The sequence below is a fragment of the Manis pentadactyla genome, chromosome 2 (genome assembly GCF_030020395.1).
Source record: "Manis pentadactyla isolate mManPen7 chromosome 2, mManPen7.hap1, whole genome shotgun sequence".
Classification (NCBI taxonomy): domain Eukaryota; kingdom Metazoa; phylum Chordata; class Mammalia; order Pholidota; family Manidae; genus Manis; species Manis pentadactyla.
The window spans coordinates 153,801,613-153,827,249 of NC_080020.1; the positions used below are offsets into that span (position 1 = coordinate 153,801,613).

General features: G+C 41.2%; 1 protein-coding gene across 2 annotated transcripts in view; it reads right to left on the reverse strand.

The window, feature by feature from the left end:
• Positions 1-25,637, reverse strand: part of VWA3B (von Willebrand factor A domain containing 3B) — a 212,119-nt gene that overhangs the window by 20,034 nt on the left and 166,448 nt on the right. For both annotated transcript variants that reach the window (XM_036880051.2, XM_057496959.1), the window contains exons 20-22: positions 22,732-22,850; positions 17,561-17,611; positions 11,211-11,415 (exon numbers count right to left, since the gene is read on the reverse strand). In XM_036880051.2, coding sequence (XP_036735946.2) covers positions 11,211-11,415; positions 17,561-17,611; positions 22,732-22,850 — 375 coding nt within the window. The remainder of the gene's footprint in view (positions 1-11,210; positions 11,416-17,560; positions 17,612-22,731; positions 22,851-25,637) is intronic.

A 25,637-nucleotide genomic window follows, 5' to 3' on the forward strand; every position in this document is an offset into this window, starting at 1 on the left:
TAAAGCAGGCCTTTTTCTTCAAATTGTTACATTGCAGAAACGGAATTTTTCCTCTAGATTTTTTTTATTTTTTCCTTTCTTGGCCATTAACTTAATAATTCTTGGGCTCCTTAAAGAAATTAGTTCTCCATCCCAAATCAGAGTGCCCAGTGACATCATTCTCCAGACATCATCTCTTCACAGACCATCAAATGCCCTTCATCCTCATGATATAAAACCAATATAAAATGTTTTCACATGCATTTTGATGCCACTTTTCTTTGCAGTGCTATAGCTATATCATACATAAAGTATTCAATGTATATTTTATGAGTTCATCTGCAGGTCTCCAGTTAAGGAAGGCTGTAATTTATTAAACAATTGGCTATAAAAACTTAAATAACTTCAGGTAGTCTGAACACCATTTGCTCTTGGGTCATTATTCATGTTCAATACAGTTTCAGCTCTGGATATAAGTGAGCTCATTTCCCTGGTGCCCTGATGTAATTGGGTTCGGTTGCAGCCATCTATCATTTGGATCTCTTTGAAGATGCTTTTCAGGTTCATTAAAAGAAGTGGGAGTATGGTTTATTCCCTGGGAGATGAAAACTTAGAGTTGGGTCCTCAGAGTGAAGAAATAATGAACTAAAGGGTTAAGGTCCCTTGAAGGAATTGTGAAATACTAAGTCTTTAGCCCCGTGTTTCTGGTAGCCTATGCAGTCATGGACAAAAATGTAAGGTTAGCATTACCCTTTTGTCAATGATGCTCCCATTTCATTGGCTTTTACTTGGTCCCTCCATTCTCATGGGATTTCTGTTTTTCCTAGTGAAGTTAATATGTAAGGAGAATAGCTCCATATCATTGGTGAATGGTGAATGTTATGTGTTTGTTCCTGGGCTTTCACTCAGAGGAGAAATCTAAGTTTTCCTTTGAGGGAGATTCAAAACTACCTAGTACAGTCCAAAGTGGCCTCAAAAGGGAGGAGACTGGACCACAAGACAGAAGGAATAAGATCAAGTGCTGCCCATGTGGGTGTGTGCCTTGGGCAATCATTTACCCTTCCTGGACTTCAGTTTCTCTGTATGCAAAATGAGGGTACAAAGTAAATGGTCTCTAACATTCCTCTAATTTCACATTTGTGTCCAGGAGCACCTGGGCCTGACTAGCTTTCTGCACTGCTGGAGAAACTGTCATGCCATGGGTATACATGGATAGGGACACAAGTCTGATATCTTTGTTTGAAGTATTTACCAAATGACAGAAATGTGCCGACCAGAACACTGAACACGAATAGCACAGTGTTCTGTCATAATTCTCCAAACAGATGCCTACACCAGTGTCCTACAGCCAGTTCCTCAATGGAAGACTCCATGTATTCTCATTATTGACAGAATTTAGCATCTAGAGAATCTGGAATATGCCAAGTTAAATCTGCTGTTGCTTAAAAACTTCACCTTTAAATAAAGTTTAACTTTGAAAGCCACTTCAGTTCATGCCACCAGTGTTCACATCAAAGACCAAGTGGCCACGGATGTGCTATGCTGTTGGTCACTGAGGTCACCAGACAACCTCTCCACCTCCAGACAGATAATAACCTGTTACTCTAGTAAGATGTTCACATTGATCCCAGAAAGGCATTTCCCCCCTTTAGATTCCATCAATAGAACACAACTATTTACTAGAATTCATGCCTAGAGACATTTAAAGCTTCTTTTTTAAATTCTAAATGAGTATATTCACATCATTTATTTAACTAGCCCCCTTTACTCTAGATTCCAAATAGTCTCTCAATATCCTAGCCAGAAACTAATCAATGAGATTGCTTTCTACCTTTTTTCAAGTATAAATTGGTGAAGTCCGTGGCCTGAAAGCACTGAAGAGCTCTTTTTTTGTATAGTTGTCACTCAGTTAACAATTCATCTGATACAAAACCATCCTTCACTCTGTGAAGATCTTCCCCGCATGGGCAATGATAATGAATGGTAGAATGCAGAGTAGTATAATGCTCATTTTTAACACACTGAAAATGCCACCTAAGAAAATGCCTTTCTAAATGGCTGGAAAAAAATCACCCCTTCAAATCATTCACACACCTGTGATTTCACCTGAAAGGGCCATTAGATACTAGAGGGCTTTTTTTCGTTTAATTCACACTCTGCTTTTGTTTCCTAGTGTTACTACTATTGGCAGCAATTCATATCTGGTTGTTTCTACACGTAGCTTTACGGAAGGAACCATTCACTGTACACTCAATGACTCATTCATACCACTACACAATCAAATCAGCTACCTCACAGATAGAGTAGCCATAGCAGAACAAGCCTATGGGACCAACTTTAACACAATGGTTCATTCCACAGGAACAGCACACTGGTTTCCCAGGATGGAAGGACATCAATCAGGGCAGTTAGACATGCTACCCCTTCAGCCACACTGTTGACAGGACCTTTCCAGAAAGATGATACTCTGCAATTTTTGAATCTTACCAAAGCCTTTAGAGATATTGTACAACCCAAATCAAAGAACATTACAAGCCTTGTTCCTTTCCTGCCATACCTCACCTATGCACGTGCAAAATACAAGTATGTCACTGAATTCTTAGAAGCAATCCATGGAGGACAAGAGTTAGAGAGGACAGATTGTGAAAACAAGAAATATTACCACTAAATAAATAAGCTGACATGTCCCTAGGCTTAGGTGCATGCAGATAGATGCATGCTGGTTTGAGTGAGTCAGACAGGCAATGGCGCTGTCCACTGGGTAATTTGATTTTGCCTCACTCAGAGACTCCAATTCACTTCGTTGCCAGTTCCAATTACCAGGTGATGTAAAACAGGATCTAAAATGGTGCCACTATCCTTTCACTTGATTACTTACTTTCAAGGTTTGCATTGGTGGGGATAGTGAAGTTACTAAATGTTTGATGCCTTAAGACTGTTCACTTAACAACCACAATGCATCCATGCCAGGTACAGAATGCCTTTCTACAGTTTAACCAGAACTAGTCTTTGATGCAAATACTGTAATAAAACCACTTTTAAATATTTTTCCTGCCTCATATTATTGAGCAGCTGCCACATAGAAGCTCCAACATGCTTCTCTATCCATATTTTGTCCTTAGAGCCAACTAAGTCTCTGACTGCCTTAATCAAGATAATACACGTAGTACCAGGAGTATTTTGACCTTTCTCTCTCTAGGGTACCTAACTATAAGACCAGAACATTTGCAAACTGTCTTTGTGAATAATTCAGCTCTCTTTAAAAGCTTGGTTAGGAGGACAGGGCCAGCCTGGAGCATTTTCTGACCTTCACTATCTCTCCCCTCATTTAGATTTGGAAGGGCTTCCTCCATCCCGAGAATGTCCATTGTCTACAACCGTTTTAAAACAGGCTCTGGAGAGACAATGAGAAAAAGACTTTACAGGAAAATGTAACGTAGGAGTGGGAAACTGCCGCCCAACACCCCCAGGCCATGGAGTGACCAACCCCTAGTAAATGAGTTGTGAGGCTTTGGTGTACTTTCCTTCCTAGGGCATTTGTATTTTAACAGAACACAAACCATTATGCCAAAGGAATGAAACTCTAAGTGGAATTTTCTGCCTTAGCCCTGCCCTTTTGAAGAAGGAGCTAAGTCTCCTTGCAAGACCTCTCAGAAGCCCAGTTGTTCACACTGGGACTCACAGGGACACGAAGGGTACTGTGAGTCCAAGGCTTAAGGAGGAAGCTGTGGGCAGGAGGACATGCAAAGACAATTACTGTCCCCTTTATGAAGTCTCTTGAGCACTCAGTCTTGCTTTAAAATCCAGAGGGGTATAGGTGAGGGCTTTTGTGGAGCTGCTCTCCCTTCCTCCTCAGGGAATAGGATAACTGGAAAACAAAGCATGAGAAACACACGTCCCCAAAACTTCTGAGCAGTTTCCACTTCCCTCTCTGGGGGCTCCTTCCTGAGGTCGCTGATGGGGTGGGCGATCTGGCCTTGCTCTCAGCCCAGTCTGTGGTTCCTGGTGCTGTGCGAGCGGCTCTTTAGGGAGCACAGGAAGCAACCCCAGGGTGGAGCCCCTGAACTACAAACCTGTCCTCCCATCCCCAACCGTGCACTGTGCTGGGTGTGGAGAGAGCTAACCCCTCTGAAAGCAAAATCCCCAGTCAAACATTAATGGATAGCAGCTCAAAGGGCTTTTGTGAAAGAATTTTCTGTGCATATTTTTTTTAGTAGCAGCAAAGGAACCTAATAAATATGCATTAGCTTGAAGAGCAAACTTGTAACATCTTGTCAGGGAATATTCCTTCGTTGCTCTTTTAGAGAAAAATCAGAGAAAATTTGAAATGTTTTACATATTTAAATCTGAAAATTACCGTAGCCTTGAGATTTGTAATTTGGATGTTGTTACTAATACAGTGACCCATATGCTGCCACTCCAGAGATGAACAAAAGCCACTTATTGGAGCCACTTTTGTGTCATTGCCTGGAGTATAGACCACAAAAGGCTGTCTCCTCTAGGTATTACAAATATCTCATATGAGGCTATGGTATAAATAAATGCTGGGACTTTAAGAAAACTTTTCAAGACATTTCTGTGCTGGTTTCTCGGGTCCATTCACCTGTCCCAATCCAGTAGCTGCCCTGCCATGCCCTGCTCTATGCAGGGGAGGGGGGCGGAGGTGGGGTGCCTACCCCACCCCACCCCCCACCCCCACCTGGCTTGCCAGCAGGGGTCTAGAAAGAGTGAACCAGTGGGAGGCAAGAGGTCAGTGGGCAGCAGGAGGAGGAGAGACAGGGTATGGGCACATGCTCCCTCCCTGCCTGTCTCCCTAGGACTATCCCCCACACCTCCTCAGGGACTTCACTCTCACAGGGCTCCACAGCACAATTTCCTTCCACCCCTACACATCTAGGGGACAGGATAACCACTTCTTGCTATTGCCAGTCGCTGGGGGCTCAAGTCCCTGACTGGCTGCCTCAGGCCCACCCCCACCTCTGTGAATAGTCCCTTAATTAACATTTCTTCACTGGAAAGGAATGAATGGGGTCGCTTCCTTCTGGGACCCTATGATGAGTGCTCCACACTGCAGACAGGGAGGTCAGTGACCATCCCAAGCCTGCTGAGAGAAGAACTTATGCCTATGAAAAAAGAAAAACAGAGTAGCAGGATAGAGCTCTGGTGTGTCTAGACAAAGTCTCCAGCAAAGAGGGTCGGCTGCCTTTAGCCTTGGATAATCTGGCTGCAATTTTGTCCCCTCAGGAATCCCTAGAGCTAACTCCTGCCTTCCTACTCCCGTACATCAGGATACTAAGCAGAACACTTTTTAGATAATACTCAGAGTTGATGGAAGCTTTTCTTCTCCTATTTGAATTTACTTCAGTGACTGGTGTTTCCCCAGCAGGATTTTCTCCTTAGCACCCAGCTGGCTGACAGAATCATGACACTGGCGGCACTCTTTCTCTGGCATCCTCATCAGGCGCCTGGCCTCTCGGAGATTTCAGCCCTCCCTGGTCGCATCTCCTACCATCACCCCTCAGGGCCCACTTTCTGGATGTTAACTCATCACTGGGATACTGGCCTGACTGTGTGTTTGTTGTTTTCTGTGAAGGCAGTGGCACTGATGACAACGCAGACTTGTTAATTCTCCACCCTCAAACCAGGGCATTTTATGTGCTCCTGGAGAGCAGCTCACAGTCACTGGGGAGTTAGTTTTTCTACCAGGCTCAACAGAACAGACTAGAGATTTTACTAGTGAGATGAAAAGCTGACTAACTGTAAAGGGTTAGTGTGATTCCTTGCTTCTCCCTTTAAAGAGGGAATGTTGAGAACTATCAAAATGCTAGGCAGGAAAATAGATATGAGTGGGGTGGGAAGAGAATAAGGCTAGTGAAGCCCACCAGAAAGGATTCAAAGAGTTAACCAGTTAAAAATAAAATCTCAGAAGGTTAAGAGCAACTTGACTTAGAATGTTGAATACTCCTCAGATAAAGAAAAGTATCTCAGCATAGCCTATGTTTTTACTGTGTCAATTAGAACACATCATTGTAAGATTTACTTTAACACCTGCTAAAAGGTGCAGCTTATTCAGGAAGAATTCTATCCTAAAGCTAAGATTGCATTTTAATCAAATGGATGGTGGCTCAGCCCACCTGGAGGCAGGGGAGACAGTCTTGACTGATATGCTTCCAGACAGAAGCTGATATCCTGAAAGGAATCAAAGCAATAAATTTCTTGTGCTAAGTTTAAAAAAAAAAAAAAGGAAACGTAATGTCTTAACAAAATTGAACATTCTGAGACAATTTGGCCAGTCTGCACATGGCCCTTTGTCGCATTCCTGAAAATTCTCAACCTTAGGGGTGCACCTCTCTTTGAGGTTGCCTGCACTTTCTAAGTGCATAGCATTTTCCCAATCTTTCAGCACCTCTTATTTGAGGTAGCCTGCACTCCCCTTTTTGCTTTAAATAAACTTCTCACTGCTCAACTTATAAAATTTTGTCTCTGCACTTTTCCAGTGGTAAGTGTCTTTGTTACTTTTGCCATTCTAATTCTCCAAATTTAAGCTCAAACCTTCACTCCCTCTGTCCTATTTCAGATAAGTAAAGAGGGGCTGCTGAGAGCTCATATCTAGGCTTGCAGATTACCATCGCCTGTAGCTTACGGTCATGCTCTTGAGTAGCCTGCCTGAAAATCTCCTTTCTTTGTCTCTAGGAAGTTCGCAGAACATAATCTCACTCCATCCAGTGCTCTGCAGCTCCTGCAAATCCTGGGGTGGTAGGGGCTCAGCTCCCATGCCATGCAAATCCAAGCAGACACTAGAAGTGAGGTGACACTGGCTTAAGGAATTAGCAGGGGACATGCCCCATGCTGAGTAGCAGTTCAATGAACTTCCTTTACTATTAGAATCTGTCACTCCCTGATACTCTCTCTTTAATAAATTCCTCCCTCACCTGGTACGGTACTCTGACTTCCCTGCATTTCTGAACCAACCTCTCCCCCCAACAAAAGGATGGGCTGCAATTCAAGAATGACAATTGGTCCCATTATTATTTGGGAGTAAAGATAACAACTCTACTTATTCTGACATCATTTTATACTACTCAAAGATGTTTCTCTCTAAGTCTCCCTGGCTAACATACTCCTGTGCCAAAGTCACAACCCAATTCTCCTCTTCCCTTCATTCTTCCAGTTCTGCATCACCCAGCCACACCCATGTCCTCCTACTTCTATGCATTTTCCTAACTCTTTCTTTCTCCTGATTAGTTTTTCATGGAGTAGAATGCTCAGTGCACCATTCCTAAAGGACACAGACTCCAGATTCCTTGCCAGTCACAATTCTGGTAAGTAAACATGTGCAGCCAGCTGTGCAGGTACATTTCCAAGGCCTCTTGTAGGATTGCTGACAGCTGCTTATAGCTTCACAAGACTTTCCGCCTCTAGATTTTCCCAGGAAGTCAAGGTTATGGGTATGGAGAGCCTGCTGGATCTTTCTGGGCCTGGATTCTGTGGGATTTACTCCAGAGGACAATCCTTCCAAGTAAGGAAATGTTGCAGGAGACACTGACTGCCCTAAGCCAGGCTCCTAGGGAGAAGCCCGGAAGGTTAGCTCTAATTCAGATGCCCTGTGGTGATTTCCACCACAGCACAGCCCTGAGGGCCCAGATTGGCCCATAATGGTGAAATCTGTAATCATAGCAACTAGAGGGTTGCTGGGGAAGGGAGTTTTCAAAGGGAATGTAACATTTCAGACTTCAGATTTCTTCTTTCATTGTGTGGTCTGGGAGCCCAGCACCCTGGGGAGGCCACAAAACTTGTGGACTGTGGAAACAGGGGGAAGCAATCAGAGCATAGAAAATGACCAGTGCAGGGCGCTGAGGAGAGCAAGTGGGATAATAGTTCTCCACTAGGCTGATCCCAGGCCAGCAAGAGATGCAAAGGAAAGATTACAAGTGAGGTGCAGGCTAGTCGGACACTGGCTTGTACAGCCATTCCCATCTCTGATCCTCAGCCACAGAAAAATCGTGAACCTATCCCAGACTCAGGAACTGATGGGGTGGCTGCATACTGCAGAGGTGAGCATCAGAGAACCACAGACATCCAGGCTCCCTAAGGTGCTTGAAGTGGACACAATACGGCAACCACTCCTTTTTGAACATAGTTGGGCATTTCTGATTGAATACCACTCCAAACAAACTTTGATCACTTTTTGCCACACATTATCAGTAAATCCTAGGAGGTGTTAATAAACAACAGAAGGTTTCTTCCTCTCCAATTTACAACCAGTGATCGAAATCTTTGGCCTATTCTAGAAGAATGTAAAATAAGACTATGTTTATATACAACTCAGTAAAAATGACTTTCGTCTGTGGTGAACTTTCACCCCAGGATCTCATAAGGGCTTGCAATCTTCACCTTTGGTACCACTGATGTTTTTCACACTGGAGGTTAAGACCTGTTACTGGGTCATGAACTCAGACCAGTGGGACATGATAAAAATGGAATAAAAATATCTCAGAATACATCACATAGGGAAAGGAGAAGTATTGTTTAAAGAAAACAATACACAAAATCTTCCATTGCAGAGGACCAGCCTAGGAGTGGAAAGAACTGCCAAGTATGAACCCCCCCCTCCACCCATTCATTCCTGTAGACAATTGTCCTGGGCCCATGGATGACCCCTGAACAAACAGTGGGGCTTTGGACACCTGTGCAGGGACAGGGCAGTGAAGGGACAGACTTAGCTCCAGCCAAGAATGGGGGCAGCGTAGCACCATCAACACCAGTACATAAACAAAATGCCTCCTCTCACTCTGGCTCATGCCTCAAGTGCCTGTCTTCTCTTCTTCCTTTCCTTCCCCATGAAGATCTTGAAACAAAAATCTTCACTTCCTGTATTTGCTTTCTTCTATCCACTCCTCCACTCATTGCACACTGGCTTCTGCTCCCACAATTCCACTGAAATGATTCTGGCTAAGACCACTAATGATTTCTCTTTTGTCAAATCAAATAGCTTCTAGACATTATTCTATATGACTTTTCAAAACCCCTCAGTAAAACTTTAATAACAGAAATGGCAATAACGGACAATACATGTTGAGGACATTTACTGTTGAATGCTTGCTCATGTGTGTTGAGGGCTACAGAGTCTTAGGACTGTTGAGCTACACATGGCCTTAAGCGTATTGTGTGTGTTGTCTCACACCCATCTTTCAGGTAGGTACTTTGATTTCTCTGCTTTAAAGATGAGGAAAACAGGCTTAGAGGCCCATGAAAGGTCACAGACGGTGAAGGTGCTGAGACTTGTGTTCAGGTCTGTCTGCCTCTCCCCAACAGGCCTCACATCACAACTCTCTACCCCAGGCCTCCTGCTCCTCTGACTTTCCTGTGTGGTCCCTTCCACCATCTCCTCTTTCTCTCTTAGCACCTTATTGACCTCCAAATCTATTTCCTTAACCCAGACTTCTCTCCTAAGCTCCAAACATGTAGCTATTTATTGGCGTTTCTTCCCCAGATGCCCTGTGGACACCTAAGAATCTGAAGGGCCTAATGTGATTGACTCCTTCTCCCCAAGAATCTGCTCCTCCACTCATCATGCCCTTCCTCTCTGCTTGTTCTTTCATTTATTGGATGAGATATTTATGAGTTCCCATGGGGTATCAAGCACTACTCTACACATTGGGAGAAGCTGAACACACAGCCACACCCCACACTCATTCCAGTGCAGAGACAGACCATTATGGGTCCCAAATGATGGACTTTCCCAGGTCGAACTGTGGAGACATCACTGCCTGGCAGCAGAATTTGCCACCATTATTCCTTTATCTATATAGTCAATTTTAAAATGGGAAGAGTTGTTAATGTGGTGAAAAGCAGCCTCCTGTGATTCAGAACAAAGCTAGTGGGTGCTACCTGAATGTGTGTTCCAGTGAGGAACGTCAACAGAGCCACGTGTGTGGAGGCATCAGGTGCCCCCCAAGGAGTGACTCTGTACAAGTCACTTTGTTTGAATAAAATGAATACACATAAGCTCTGATAAAATTTTTGCATTCTGTGCTAAAGACACTGAAGGAAAACATGTGATTCCTGGGAGAAAAATAGAATTAAAGAGAAACAAATAAAACAGAACACAAGAATTTAGAGCAGCAAATACAGAATTTAAGGCCAGGCAAAATGAGTATCATTCAGCAAAAAGATGAATCCAGAAGATGAATCTGAAAGATCAGTTTCTGGGTATATTTTTTAGCCTACCATATAGTAAAAAGGAAAATTATATAGAATTCAGTGAGATCTTGGATGATCGATTCTAGTCTACACACACCCAAGCACAGTCAGAAAGGGGTTTTATACTAGCAACATGTATTTATAGCTCCAAAATGTTCAGGTCCTTGATTCAAGGATCCCACACCTAAAAGTTTATCCTAAGAAAATAAACTACATGAACTACAGAAGTCATTAAAACATTATGTGAAAGAGAAGAACACTGGGAAATAACCCAAATGTCCAACATTCGATGAAGAACTTAATAAATCAGGGTATTTACACACCATGGAATATTAAGTAACCACAAAAATATCAATCTGAAGAGTCAGGAAAAAACACAGAGGAAGTATATGGGTAATTCTATATCAAAAAGCAGAACAGGAAATGGTTATGGACATTCTGCTTCTATGTCAACAATTTATCTAAGGAGGGAAAAAAGCTTAAAGTAAATGATCCAAAGTGGTAATAATAAGGCAGTCAGGTTATCAATTTTTTTCCCAGAAAGTTTGTTTTGTTACTAATAACGCTAACACTTATGGGAGGACTTTCAATACTCAGTACTTTGCAAGTTCATTTTACTCTCATAACAACCCTATGAGGCAGATATTAGTAATCCTCCTATTTTATAGATTTAAAAAACTGAGCTTTGAAGAGATGGAGTAACTGGTCCAAATCAAACAGGAATTAGGTGGTAGACCTGAGGGTGGACTCTGCTCTGGCTCATACAAAGTCCAGATCTGTAATCACTATATTATACTTCTGTTTTGTGTTTTTCAATTAAAAGATGTATTATTTAAAAAATAAGGCAGAGTAAAATCAAATGACATTTGCTTTCTGTTGGAAAGAAGTCCCGAGACCAGAACTGGCTTAGCTCTAACTCTTCTGGAAGTCAGTGTGGTGGGGGTGGGGAGGCAGGAAGGCCAAGGCAGGGCTGGCAGTGCCTTAGCACAGGACGGAGGGAGGAGAGTCAGACCCTCACCGGCACCTACCTCTTCCAGGGTCTTGCTCACATAAGTCTCCTTCTTGGCAGCCTCCTGGAATTCCACGGCCTGCTTGATGTACATTTTCCCAGCTAGGATTTCATTTTCCAGAATCGACAGCTCTTTGAATGAAATGGGCCAGTTCAACCGCTCTAATGCCTTGTTTAAGGCTGCCTTGTTTTCCAAGTACTGCATTGGTTTGTTTGCATCTAACCTAGAAGGAGGAGAAGAGGGAGGAGAATAAAGAAGAGAAGGAAAGGGGGAGGATAAGGAGGAAGAGAAAACAGCAAAGAAGGACGTTTTTTTCAGTAAATCCTCCCCCGAGAAACATCTAGCAAAGCAGACGCCAGGTATCAGTTGACAGACTCACAGCCACGCTTCCTGGTCTCTCAGGACTTTGGTGGCTTAAAAATGACCATGTCTGTGAATCATGATGGACACTTTTCCCCATTACCTAATCTGATTCTATGATTATTAAAAAAGTCTGACATACACGACTTCTTTTTCCTGACAATGTTTTTTTGCATATCTGGAACCCATTCTTTCTTCCCCAGGCCTGACATTTGGCAGAACCAAAAATGAACTTCAAAGAGCTTTCACACAACTGTGCTTAGCAGTGGCCCTGGCACACAAAGCAAGGGAAGCAAACCAAGATCAAACCCAGGTGTTGGCCTCAGGGGAGTAGGTTTTCTACTAGCTCATTCTAGCTCTTTTGATCTCCTCTCCTTCCTATAAGCCTACCTAGGCTTAAACTTTCTAGCTTCTTTGTTTTGGTGCACAAAGAACAGAAGCCAAACTTCCTATGAGCTGATGAACAGTCTATGAGACTCCAGGGAAAGCCAATGTGGTGTGATGGCCCAGGTCCTGGATTCTGTTTCTAGACCTGACTACCACTGAGTCAAGCACTCCTAGAAGAGGAGAGAAAGAGAGACAGGCATTTCATAATTATCACCTTTTGCTGAAGGTGTCACTTTCTTCCTTTAGATGTAGGGTGTTGGGAGAGTATAGTGTAAGCCCAGCACACCCTTGGACTCAATCCACAAGCAAATTTGTGTCCAGACAACAGCAAACATTTTTGTTAAAAATCTAAATTGGAATGACATCTGCAAGACGGTAGGATTAGAAACCTTCATTCCCCCACAGAGACATTAACTTACCAAAAATTAATGAGCCAGATTGCCTTTGTGAGAATTCCAGAAACCAGTTAAGAGGTTGCCGCACTCCACACAAGCAAAAAACTGAGAAGAGTAGACACTGAAGTGGGTAGGAAAGTTTGCTGCATTTTGCCTTGCCTACCTACCCCCACCTTTCCTGACATAGCGCAGTACAATTGGGAGAAAACTCCTAGCTCCTGGCTTCTCCTTTAAGAGGAAAAGAGAAGAATGAACATACCTCCAACATTCTGGCTTTTGGGGGGCCTGCCTGAGAAACTGGTTTGTGTCTTGCCTGACTCAAAGCACTGATGGGAATGCCAGTATACTGTGGATGGCAGGTTAGGGGTGGCTGAGAACAAAGGCAAGTTCCGTAACTCGTTACAGCACCAGAGATGCTGCAGTACCAAAGGCAGACACTAAGAGGAGCAAGAGATTATTGGATCCTGAGAAGAAACTGGAAAACTTCTTTAACTGGGAAATAACACACAAAAGTCTAGAGAAGACATATCTCCAGAAAAGGTTTAAGAGATCCTAGAATCCCTAGCCCAGATCATTGGTAAATGTCTTCTTTCATAAGATGCCTGTCTGTAAAGACTGGAAGAGTTGTTTTTTTTTCAAGTGCTCAAAACTCAACTGAAGATCCTAAGGCATACAAAAAAACAGAAAGATGGCCCAATCAAAGGAATGAAATAAATCTCTAGATTCCTAACCTAAAGAAATAGAGATCTATGAATTACCTGACAAAGAATTCAACATAACTGTCTTAAAGATGTTCAATGACTCAAAGAGAACCCAGATGGACAACTAAATGGTATCAGGTAAACAATGCATGAACAAAATAAGCATATCAACAAAGATATAGAAACTATAAAAAAGAACTAAACAGAAATTCTGGACCTAAAAAATAATATAATTGAAAAATTCACTAGAGAGGTTCAAAAGCAGACTTGATCAAGCCAAAGAAAAAATCAGCAAAATATGACCACTTTAAGTCATAAACTGTTACAAGAGACAAAGACAGACACTATATAATGGTAAAAGGGTCAACCCACCAGGAAGATATGATAATTATAAATATATATATATATGCACCTAATGTCAGAGTTCACAAATATATGAGGCAAATACTGACAGAATTGAAGGGAGAAATAGACAGTAAATAAAACTAGGAGATTCCAATCCCCATTTTAAATAATGGATACAACAACTAGATAGATGATCAATAAGGAAACAGAGGACTTGAACAACACTACAGGCTAATTGTACCCAACAGACATATATAGAACAAATCACCAGCCAAAAGCAGAAAACATATTTTTCTTAAATGCACATGGAACATTTTCTAGGAGAGATCACATGTTAGGTCAAAAACAAGTCTTAAATTTTTTTAAGGCTGAAATCATACAAAATATCTTCTCCAGTCACAGTGGAACAAAATTAGAAATCAATGGCATAAGGAAAACTAGAAAATCCACAAATGTGGAAATTAAACAACACACTCTCAAACAACCTATGGGTCAAAGGAGAAATCACAAGGGAGATTAGAAAGTATATTGAGATAAATGAAAATGAAAACACAAAATATAAGTGTATGAGATGCAGTAACAGCAGTACTAAGAAGGAACTCTATAGTGCTAAATGCTTACATTAAAAAAAGAAAGATCTCAAATCAACAACTTACCTTTATACCTCAAGGAACTATAAAAATAAGAACTAACCCAAAGTTAGCAGAAGGAAAGAAATAATAAAGATTGGACCAGAAATAACTGAAATGCAGTATAGAAAAACAATAGAAAAATCAATGAAACTTAAGAGTTGGTTTTTGGAAAGAGCAGTGAAACTGACAAATGCTTAGTTTGGTTAATTAAGAGAGAAAAAGAGGAGACTCAAATAACTAGAATCAGAAAGGAAAGGGAGACATTACAACTGATGTCAAAAAAATAAAAGGGATTATAAGAGACAACTATGATCAGTTAGACACCAATATGTTGGATAACTTAGAAGAAATTGATTCCTAGAAACGTTCAACCAACTAAGACTAAATCATTAAGAAGTAAAAAATTTGAACAGGCCTATACCTAGGAAGGAGATTGAATCAGCAAGCAAATAACCTTCCAATAAACATAATCCCAGGACCAAGTAGCTTCAGTGGAGAATTCTACCAAACACTTAAAGAAGAGTTAAACTAATTCTCAAATACTTCCAAAAACTGAAGAGAAGGGAACATTTCAAAACTCATTCTATGAAATCAGCATTACTCTGACACCAATCCAGGTGAAGATACAACAAGAAGAGAAAAATGTAAGACAGATATCCCTTATCAACACTGATGCAAAATCCTCAAGAAAATACTAGAAAACCAAATTTAACAGCATATAACAAGGATTATACACTGTGAAAAGTGAGACTCATTCCTGGAATGCAAAGATGGTTCAACTCATAAACATTTATCAATATAGTATATTACACTAGCAGAATGAAGAAATACAGACACGATCATCTCAGCTGATGTAGAAAAATCATTTGACAAAATTCAGTACCCTTTCATTATTAAGAAAAACACTCAACAAACTATAGAAGGAAACTACCTCACATAATGAAGGCCTTATATGAAAAGCCCGCAGCTAACATCATACTCAACAGTAAAAAATTGGAAGCTTTTCCTCTCAAATCCAGAACAATGCCAGGATATCCATTCTTACTACTTTTACTAAACAAAGTGCTATCCAGAGAAATTAGGTAAGAAAAAGAAATAAAAGACATCCTGATTGGCAAGGAAGAAGTAAAATTATATCTTTTTGCAGATGACATGACATGTAGAAAACTCTAAAGATTCCACAAAGTACTGTTAGAACTAATAAATGAATTTGACAATGTTGTGGGATACAAAATCAATATGCAAAACTCAGTTGCATTTCTATAAACTAACAACAAACAATTTAAAAATGGAATTAAGAAAACAATCCCATTTACAATAGCATCAAAAAATTATTTACCCAGAAATAAACTTAATCAAGGATGTCAAAAGCTTGTATGATGAAAACTGAAAAATATTGCTGACAAAAATTAAAGAAGTGCACAAATGGGAAGATATCCTATGTTAATGGATTGGAAGACTTAAGAATGTTAAAATGTTCATACTAGCTAAAGTGATCTAGAGATTCAGTGTAATCCTTACCAAAATCTCAGTGGCATAGTTTGCAGGAATAGAAAAAAAATCATCCTAAAATTCATGGAGTCTCAAGGTACTCTGAATAGCCAAAACCATCTTGAAACAGAACAGAGTTAATGACCTCATACTTCCTGATTTCAAAACATTATAAAGCTACAGTAATCAAAACAGCATGGTACTGACATTAAGACAGACACAATCAATGGAATAGAATAAAGAGCCCAGAAATATATGCTTATGAATATGGTCAAATGACCTTCATTAAAGGTGCCAAGTCCTCACAGTCAGAAAAAGGAGAATCTTTTGAACAAATGGTTTTTGGAAAACTGGATATTCACATGCAAAAGAATGAAGATGGACCCTTAACTTATACCATATATAAAAATTAACTTAAAAAAATGGATTAAAGATCTAAGCATAACATCAAAAGCAATAAAAATCCTAGAAGAAAATAGAAGGGAAAAGCTGCATGACATTGGACTTGGTAATGCTTTCTTGGATATGACACCAAAACTATAGACAACAAATGCAAACATAGGCAAATAGGATGACAGCAAACTTAAAAGCATCTACGCATCAAAGGAAACTATCAACAGAGTGAAAAGGCAACCTATAGAATGGGAGAAAATATTTGCAAATCATATATCTGATAAGTGATTAATACCCAGCATATGTAAAGAACTCTTATACCTCAACAAACAATAACAAAATAAACCAATTATAAAATGAGCAAAGGACTTGAATAGACATTTCTTCAAAGAAGATATACAAATGGCCAAACAAGCATGTGAAAAGATGTTTGGTATCACTAACCATGAAAGAAATAAAAATCAGCAGAGATATTATACCACAAAGGTTAGGATGGTCACTGGTGAATTGTAACAAACATATAAAGAACAATTAACATAAATTCACTCAAACTCTTCCAAAGAAACAGAAGAGAGGGATCACTTCTTAACACATTCAATGAGGCTAGAATTACCTTGATGCCAGTGCCAAACTACAAGATTATTTTCTTTTATGAAAACAGAGGTAAATAGCCTTTTACCTTTTATGAACATAGAGGTAAATAGCCTCAACCTAATAGTAGCAAATAAAATCCAACAGCACAGCAAAAGGATTATACATCATGACAAAGTGGCTTCTATCCCAGGAATGCAAGGGTGATTCAAACTAAAAAGAAATAAATCAATTTAACACTCATCAATAGAACAAAGGGAAAAAAAACCCATGAAAAGAATGTTCAATGTGACTGATCATTAAGAAAATGCAAATGAAAACCACAATGAGATATCACTTTCTACCCACTAGGATGACTTCAGTTAAAAACAACAACAAAAAAAGGAGAACAACAGATGTTGGCAAGGATGTGGAGAAACAAGAACCCTCATACATTGCCGGTGGGAATGCAAAATGGTGCAGCTGCTACAGAAAATAGTTTGGAAATTTCTCAAACAGTTAAACACAGAATTACCCCGTGATCCAGCAAATCCACTCCTACCTATGGACTCAAGAGAAAGGAAAATGTGTGTCCACACAGAAATGTCTACATGAATGTGCATTGCAGAAGCATTCATAACAGCCTTAAAGTGGAAACAATCCAAATATCCGTCAATGCAAGGACGGACAAACTGGTATGTACACACAATGCATCATTACTTGGGTATCAAGAGGAACGTAGCACTGTATGCTACAAGCTGGGTGGACCTTGAAAACATTACATTTTCCCATGAACTAAGTAAAAGAAGCCAGACACAAGCCAGTCTCATGTTGTATGATTCCTTTCGTGTGATAAATCCAAATGGTCAAATCCACAGACTGGTGGTTACCAGAGTGCATGAGGGGAGTGGGGAAGGATTACTTAATGGGAACAAGGTGCTTTTCTGAAGTGATAAAGTTTAGAAACTAGAGGGAGGTGGTGGTTTGCACATTTTGAATAACTAAAATGCCATTGAATTGTACACTTAAAAACAGTTAACTGTAGGTTCTGTAAATTTCACCAAATTTTTTTAAGTGAGGAGGAACTGGCTTACCTTTCTTTTTCCTCTTGAGATAATGCTTGCCAAACAATTTTATTCAGGCGCCTATTTTAAAAAAACAACAATCATTTAGTAACAATACTTCATTTCATGGCAAAAGGCCAACCCCAGGCTCTGCAAGGTACTGCGGGGTCAGCCCCGCGCCAGGGCCCATCCCCACCAGACAGCACCACTGCCATCTGCTTGAAGACACTGGGTGTGAGTGTCTCGCTCCCTCTCAGTGCCACTGCAGAAGCCCCATGGCTATGCGGCAGTCATGGCAAGTATGAAGGGAAGGCACAGCTGCTGGTGCAAGCAGGTCAAACCCAGGCTGAGAAAAGGCAGTGAGCATACTGGCCCTCATTATCTCTGCAGAAAGATGTTTCTAAATCCCACTGATTTTTTCCTATGGAAAAATATCACTGTGCCCTTAGCGTGCCTTCTGTAGACATTGTCCTGCATGGATTCTCAGAGTCAAAGGAGCTAAGAACGTCCTAAATAATAGGCTCAGGACACACTTCTGAAATTAACCAGCTTGCCTTCCTTGTTTTCCAAGTGAGGCCACTAACGGGGGCAGGCAGATGACGTGTCTTGCTCATTCCATAGCTGGCTGGTAGTGGAGGTACTGAGACTGTAGGAAGCTCATCACTGAACATGTTTGCAGAGACGCTACAAACCCCAGAGGAAAGGACGAGGGTGGCACCAGTGATTTCTACAGGGTAGCCACAGCTGCTTTTCTTGTTATTAACTAGCACAGCTTCTTTCAGAGCCCCAGCCCAGTTCTGTACTGCTACTTCATTACTCAAGTGGGCTTCCTGGGGTGCAGGACACTGGCTCCAAGGGTTGTGAGCTGGTGTTCCAAAGTAAAAAAAAAATTCAATAAAATGACGTGGGAGAACAGTGTCCCTCTCCAGGAGGCATCCTTCTAACTACTGGAACTAGTATCATGGCACAGGGTTCTGAGAACGCACTTTTGGGGGTGCTATCTTGCCCTTGACTCACATCATGAGCCTAGTGAGATGGTGGAAAGGGGGTCTGGCATGTGGTGAAGAGCCAGACTTTGGAATCAGTTAGCTTCTCCTACCAGTGAGACTGTGGGCTGGTAGCCAGCTGTTCTGCAGATGGGATAATAACAGCACCTCCCTCCTTGTGTTGTGTGTGAGCACTGCACACAAAACTGGGTCTGACACAGGTGCGTGGTCTATAAGCGACAGAGAGCTGGGAAGTGAGACATCAGCCAGCTCAGTGCTACTGTCTCACCTGAAGTTTTAGTTCTTTGGGACCTATTTGGACATTGGGTTTCTTTAATCATATGGCCCATGTAACAACAATCAGAGCCTCTAAAACGTGTTAGAAGGATTCACAGGAGGCACTGGCATGTGTGCTTTTCTGAACAATAAAAACAACTTTACTTAAAAATCCTCTTAAATCCAAACCTTGAAAGTGGAGGTAGTGCAGCAGGGAGGCTGGGAGTGTGGACCATGGCTTTGGAGGCACATGGGTCTGGGTGCAAAACTGTGTTTCCACTTTGCTGCTGTGCGATCCTGCGTCACGTAACTTTTTAAACTCTGTTTTCTTAGTGATAAAGCAAGGATATTACCACCTGCCTTGGTGCTGAGAGGAGTAAGTAAGATGTATATATAGAGAGGCCAGGAATAACTCAGTGTTCATTCCTTCCAGGTTCTGAAAAAGGGCAAGGCTGGGGAACTCTGAGAAATCACTAGTGAAAGTGGGTCCAATTAGCTAGCACATCTCTAATTTAAATTCACTCTTTTGGATTTTTCCAAGAGCATATTTTCATAAGCTCTCATTATTCCTCTATTTTCCATTTTCACTGAAATATTCCCAAGTGCACAGGGCAGAAAAAGTGGGTGGTTGTGAACTGAGGGCAGTCAAAAATGTGCCGATTCTGGCTCCACTGGCCAGGTACACGAGTGTAGGAAAGCCACCAGGTGTGTGAGGTGAGAGCCATGCCCTGGGAATGCTGGGAAGGCATGGGTCCGGGAGCCTCTCGGAGGCTGGTCCAGCCCCTTGATTCAGGGATTTACTAACCACATTCTCCTCTTTGTTTTAGGACAGTGAATTTGGCTGAGGGATTGCATTCACTAGCTTCCTATATCTCTAGTTCACAAATCTACTTATATTAAGAACTGACTCACTTGCAAAGCAGCTTGAAATTAATGACATTTCAGAAGTCTAATGAGCAGCCCAAGCATTTCAGAGGTCATAAGAGGAGGTTACTAAGCAAGGTCCCAGATCCAAGTTACAGCTGCTGCTTCTCCTGTGGATCTGAGGGCTGTAATCTTGACCCTACACTCATAATCAAAATAAGCTGCAGAAAAATCAACCCAGAACCCAGATGGTCCTGCCAATCCTCACTCAAAGCTTATGCTCAGACACACAAAGCCAAAATTTCTGCCTTGATTCTTAAAGTACTGATGCAAAAAGACCCTCGCACATGGGCACTAAGTGTGACCAAAAGAGTCAGTTTATGTCACTGCTTCAGCCAAAGGGCTATGAGCTGCCCATCTGCCTGGTCATTCCTAACAATATGGATTTAGGGTTATATGTGGCTTACTTGCAGTGGAAAACCCCTTAGAAATGTGGTATTGGGGATGGGGTGGGAATAAACCAAGTTTCATTAATTATTTTTTAATGCATATCTCTAGAAAGGCAGAACAAGATTGAAAAGGGAATTGACAATTTACCAACAAAATTCTTAAATACTATTGAGTGCAAAAGATAAGGTTTGTTCTGTATAATACTAGGTAATATGAAATAAATCACTTAATATAAACATCAAATTAATAATATCAAATAATCAATACAATTCAATATTAAATAGTAAATAATATTAATCATATTAAATAATAATAATAACAACAATATAGTATAAGGATCTTGCCGGAAGGTTTTGGCCCCAGGCAAATTCACTCTGGATTCAGTGAGACCAAACTAACAATGGAACGTTGTGGGTAAAAGGGTTTATATCAAGTTTTATTCTCACAGTGGCAGGCTGAGTGCTGGAACCACGTCTGTCTCTGGCAAGTCAGCAACCTGTCTCTACCAGCCGGAGCTGGCGAGAGCACTGGGGTGAGCTCTTTATATAGCAACACAGACAACATGGCTCATTGCCACCAGGTGTGTAAGTATGTGCCTGAGCAGTAAGCCAATTACATCATTGCATGGGCATAGTGGGCAAGTAGATTAGGGTCAGGTAAACATCCTGGCCACTGGAACTTCCATTTTCCCTACAATAATACTTCTCGAAGTGCTACATAGCTTTTCCAGATGCACTCATTGGAAGTAAGAAGGGGGATAAATCACTTATAATTTCTGTATTTTGGTTTTAAGGAAGAAGAGCTCTCTTCTGCCTGGGAAGGAGGGGAGTCCTTGTCTTCTAAAAACACTTGGGAAAGGGTTAACACAGTGGGAAGAGCTATGTGACTATTACACATTATTTATGCGTATTTTAGGATCAGCAGGTTCAGAGAATGAAATGGGGAAGTAATTAATGTTAATTGTTCTTTATATATAATTTACATCACCCTCACAACTGCCCGGTGAGAGATTTTGCAAATAAGGAATCTGAAGCTCACAGTTGTCACATGGCTTGCCAAATAGATGTCAGAACCAAGAATGAAACCCAGAACTGCCTGACCTCAAAACCCTAGCTTTTAAGCCTGCATAAGGCTTTCATAGACCAGGTAATATTAGAAGTCAAATATTTGACTGATTTAAGAAAATTAAACTGTAGTATGATATTATATTACATTTTAAATAACTAAACTTGACAAATTTTAATAACTTGAATTAGATCAAATTCAAATTAAATTCCAATAGTCAAATATATTCATAGTGACACCTGCTAGGAAGAGGGGACAGGGAGAAAGCAGGACGGCCAAGCCCCTGATTCAGGAGCTGACATCCTCTTGGGGAGAGGCTGGCCTGCACAGCAGCCATGAGTGCTCTGAACACTGCGCGGGGCGGGTGGTGGAGAGTCACCGGGAACAGCCTCTCTGAGGAAGGCCATTGGCGCCGGGGCCAGAAGGGATGAAGGGGCCAGCTGGGGGACAGCAGGATACTAGGAGGAGGAGCAGAGCTGGGAGGACAGGAAAGGCCTGCCTGGCGCAGGGGGAGGGCAGAGAAGGTGGGCAGCGTCTGTGTGAGCAAAGCCTCACGCCCATGGGGAAGGCTGCAAGCCGTGGCACAGTCCATTCTGCCTGTGAGAGAAACTAAGGGCAGACAAGGACTCAGAGAAACCCTGGGGAACCCATGGAGGCAGCTGCAGGAGCTCGTGCCGGACAGACTCGTCCGCAGGTGAGGCAGTAGGAAAGGCTCAAGTGGAAGGAGACTTCGGGAGGCCTGCGATGGTGTACTAGGCAAAGGCCAGCCTCTGGCCTGCTTATGCTCCAGGTGACAGGAGTTGTCTTTAAGCCTCTTTTGAACACACACTAGCCACACTGCAAAATGACAAAAGACCAGCACATGCTGGCCTGGGACACATCATTATCTTTGTGTACTTTATTTCCTTTCCCCACCCATGGGAAAACTCAATGAAAACCCAACTGTGCAGCTTCCAAGAACAGGCTTGCTGGGAAAAGCTGGGCATGCTCAAAGTGTAAGTAAAGTCTGGGCACCAAGGATTAATTAAGTGCTGGGGGAGGGGAGGTGATGACAAGCCAAGGGTGAGACTGGGTCATCCGCCCTTGGGAAAAGAGGCCCTCTATCCCGGCACTAACACAGTGACCATGTAGGAATATGACTTTGGAGCCAACTCGATCATGATTTCAGTATAAAAATGGTTTACATAATAGCAAACATTTATACTAGCTCCATGTTCTCATTATTGTGGAGTTTTATTAGGCACTTTCCAGAATGTTAGGTGTTGAAATGATCACATTCACTCTGCTGAAAGAAAAGCTTTTAAAGATCTCATGGGAACATGAGATTTCTATAGATTCTGGAAAAGGAAGATGGGGTCTTTAAATGTCTGTCAGACACACCCAGGCACCGTACTTAGTGCCCTGAGGAACCCCTGTGCTAGCTGCCACCCCTGCTGGTATTTCTTACAGAGGGTTTCTGAACAGCTGCTCCAGATGAAAAATCTCAGCTAAAGCAAGAGAAAACAAGCCCAAACAGACAAATTGCACAGCCATTAAGGAGCAGCCAGGAGTAATACTCACTTTTCATAGGATTTAATTGCCTGTTCCACTTTTTGCTTGTAGATACTGAGCTTGACTCCTTGGGGGTTAATTAGTGCCATCTTATTTGCATTGTAGCTCACATGTGCCAGAGGGAGCACCTACACATCAATACCAAAGGAAGGTGTCATTTGACAGGTTAACATGTGCCTCCCAAAATGGGTCTGCATGGCTATCCAGTATGTTCTTCTGACCATTCAGTCAATATAATTATAGAAAAATTAGAAAATATAGAAAATCATATAGAAAAAATAAGTATCAGAGATATCATTACCAATCTTTTCCTTCCAATTTTTAAAGTTATGTATTTTAAAAATCACCACCACACCACAGACACACACACACACACACACACAAAGCTGTTTCAGGAAACTCAAGTCAGAACTGAGTGTTAACTTTGTAAGACAGTCAAGCTGATGAGAGCGGCAATAAAAAATAGAATCTCATAGCTGCTACTCTGTAAATGAGCAGTTGGGTTAAACATTTTTCTCATATGTTTGTTTTACATTTGATTTTCTCTTGAGAATATCTGATTATAGATAACATCTTCTGACCATTTTCCTTACCAACATATAAGAGATTCTTATACATGTCAGAGAAGTCTTAGTGTTCAAAGAAACTATGTTTTATAAGAACAGGGGAGAATACCAGAAGCAGAGGGCTTCTTTTTGAGTTCTTTCCATCTGCACTTGCTGCCCACTTCTGGGTTTGAGGATGCCTCTGATTCCACCATCTAAGAGTACCTATAATATTACGTGTTCACCTGTTTGCATATTATCTCTCTCTCTAGTAGACTATAAGCTCCATAAGAGCAGGAACTTTATTCACTTCTGTAGTCCTATCACCTAGAGCATTGCCTGGCACACAGTGTACTCTCAACAAATATTTGTTGTTAAATGGATAAATACACATTCACTAAAAAGGTATCGTCTATATCTTAATGTTTAATCAAAAAAATAAAGTCTAACAAGAGAACACTATGCTATAATATCATTTAAAAATTGTATCATTCTAACCACAAGGAGCATGTAAGCTTTACAGAAATGTGGGACTTGCTTTTAAGAAGCAAATTTTTGTTTTCAATCAAGATTATACAGTTCATGTTTTTAGCTCCCCTTGCCTCCAAAATCACACAAAAATTTCATTATTGCTGCTACTGTTTAAGAAAAATATGCATAAAAGGTAAAGACGAAGGAAAGAAGGAAAAAGAAAAGAGGCATGGTTGATAAATAGATTTTCAGAGACAAAAGGTTGAATAGAACTGTGAACAAGTGAGCCAGGTGGAAGCTGTGGGCTTGTTGACTGTGTCCCAGGTGGCAGGGTCTGTGGAAGGTCAACTCCTAGACAGCAAGTGGGACCAGAGTGCTCTGGAAGACAAGGGCCCCAGTCAGGCTTGGTGCCTGAAGCCAGCACTGGTGTGTGGGCCTTTTATCCGTGAAAGAAGGCCCAAGGCAGAGAGGACACTGATGTAGCCTCAACTGAAAACTAACACAAGCCACCTTCAGAATCTATAATATTCAAGTATCACCATGGACAAGAGCTCAAATGCCAATGAAATGGGTTAAAGGGGAAGCATTTAGACAAAGAGAAAAAAACAGATTAAAATAAACTTGTTAAAATGAGCCAGCATTCTAAAATTTTAAAATATACACAAAAATCTGTCAAAAATGATGGCTGAGCAAATCAACAATCAGAATGTCAATTTACCTGAGAAGAAATTAATTTTATGAGGCATCTGACAATGACTTTTATTAATTATGACTAAAATTAATTAAGGTTAGATTGCCAAAAGATGCAACAGTCATATAAAAATATAAACACATACCTAAGTGCCGTAGGAAAAAATGGATGGGCAAAGAATAATCTAAATAATAAATTTTATCTTGGGAAAAACAGACATTGAAATTGAAAGCTACATATATTTACTTTGTGATTAAGACATCAACAAGAAAACAAAATAGGTAGATTCAGAAAACTGAAGAGAAAGAAATGAAGAGGCTGTAGAGTCAAACCTCGCTACTTGTTTGACATGAATTCAATACGTGGCTTCTAAACAATCTTTGTTGAAAAGAAGCCAGAACAGTAGGTTTAAAGGTGAATCAATTGGACTTTGAAAATGGAATGAAGCTTGCAGAAGTGAAGAAACAAATATCTCAAAATAGAGCTCCATATCCCACAAAATTTCAGAGAAAAAAATAAATAAATCTCAACAAAATCAAAGACCCTTATGTTTTTATGAACCTTAGAAAAAATACCCCTTTAGAAGTCTGCAAATGGATCTCCCAAGTTTGCCAACTTATGGCTCAATTTCCAATCCACACCACAGAACATTTAGCCACATGATAGCACTTTGCAACATTATAGCATTTCACCATGATCAGCCTGACTCCTGGCTGGAGGGACCTAAAGAAAACCACCCTTTGGCTTTCTACTTTCCTCTTTTGTGGATTTGCACCTCATGCCTTGCATGGTTATCGTGTGCTTCGGTGTGGCAGTAGTTCAAATTTCGCTCATGTGCGCCTGCTCTCATTCTTTGCAGCATACAGATTTAGAGAGACAAAATCATACTCCACGCTTCCAGTCTGTGGTCTTAGTTTTTACAACATGGTGGTCACACAGAGGTCCTATGGTATATTCTCTTTATGATGTCAAATTTAGTGTGACTATGAGGTCACAAGGGGTCTTCTCACAGGAACTTGAGGGATCAGAATCCTGGCCACCCTGCTGCTATAAGAAGCAAGTAGGGAGGAGAGCATGCTTAATGAAGGAACTGACAACTCTGTTTCCTAGGGAGTAATACCACTGATTACGTCTCCTTTGAAAATGGTTTACGTATGACCTCTTATAATACAAACCAAGCATCACCAGCTAATGAGAGACCCTTCTGG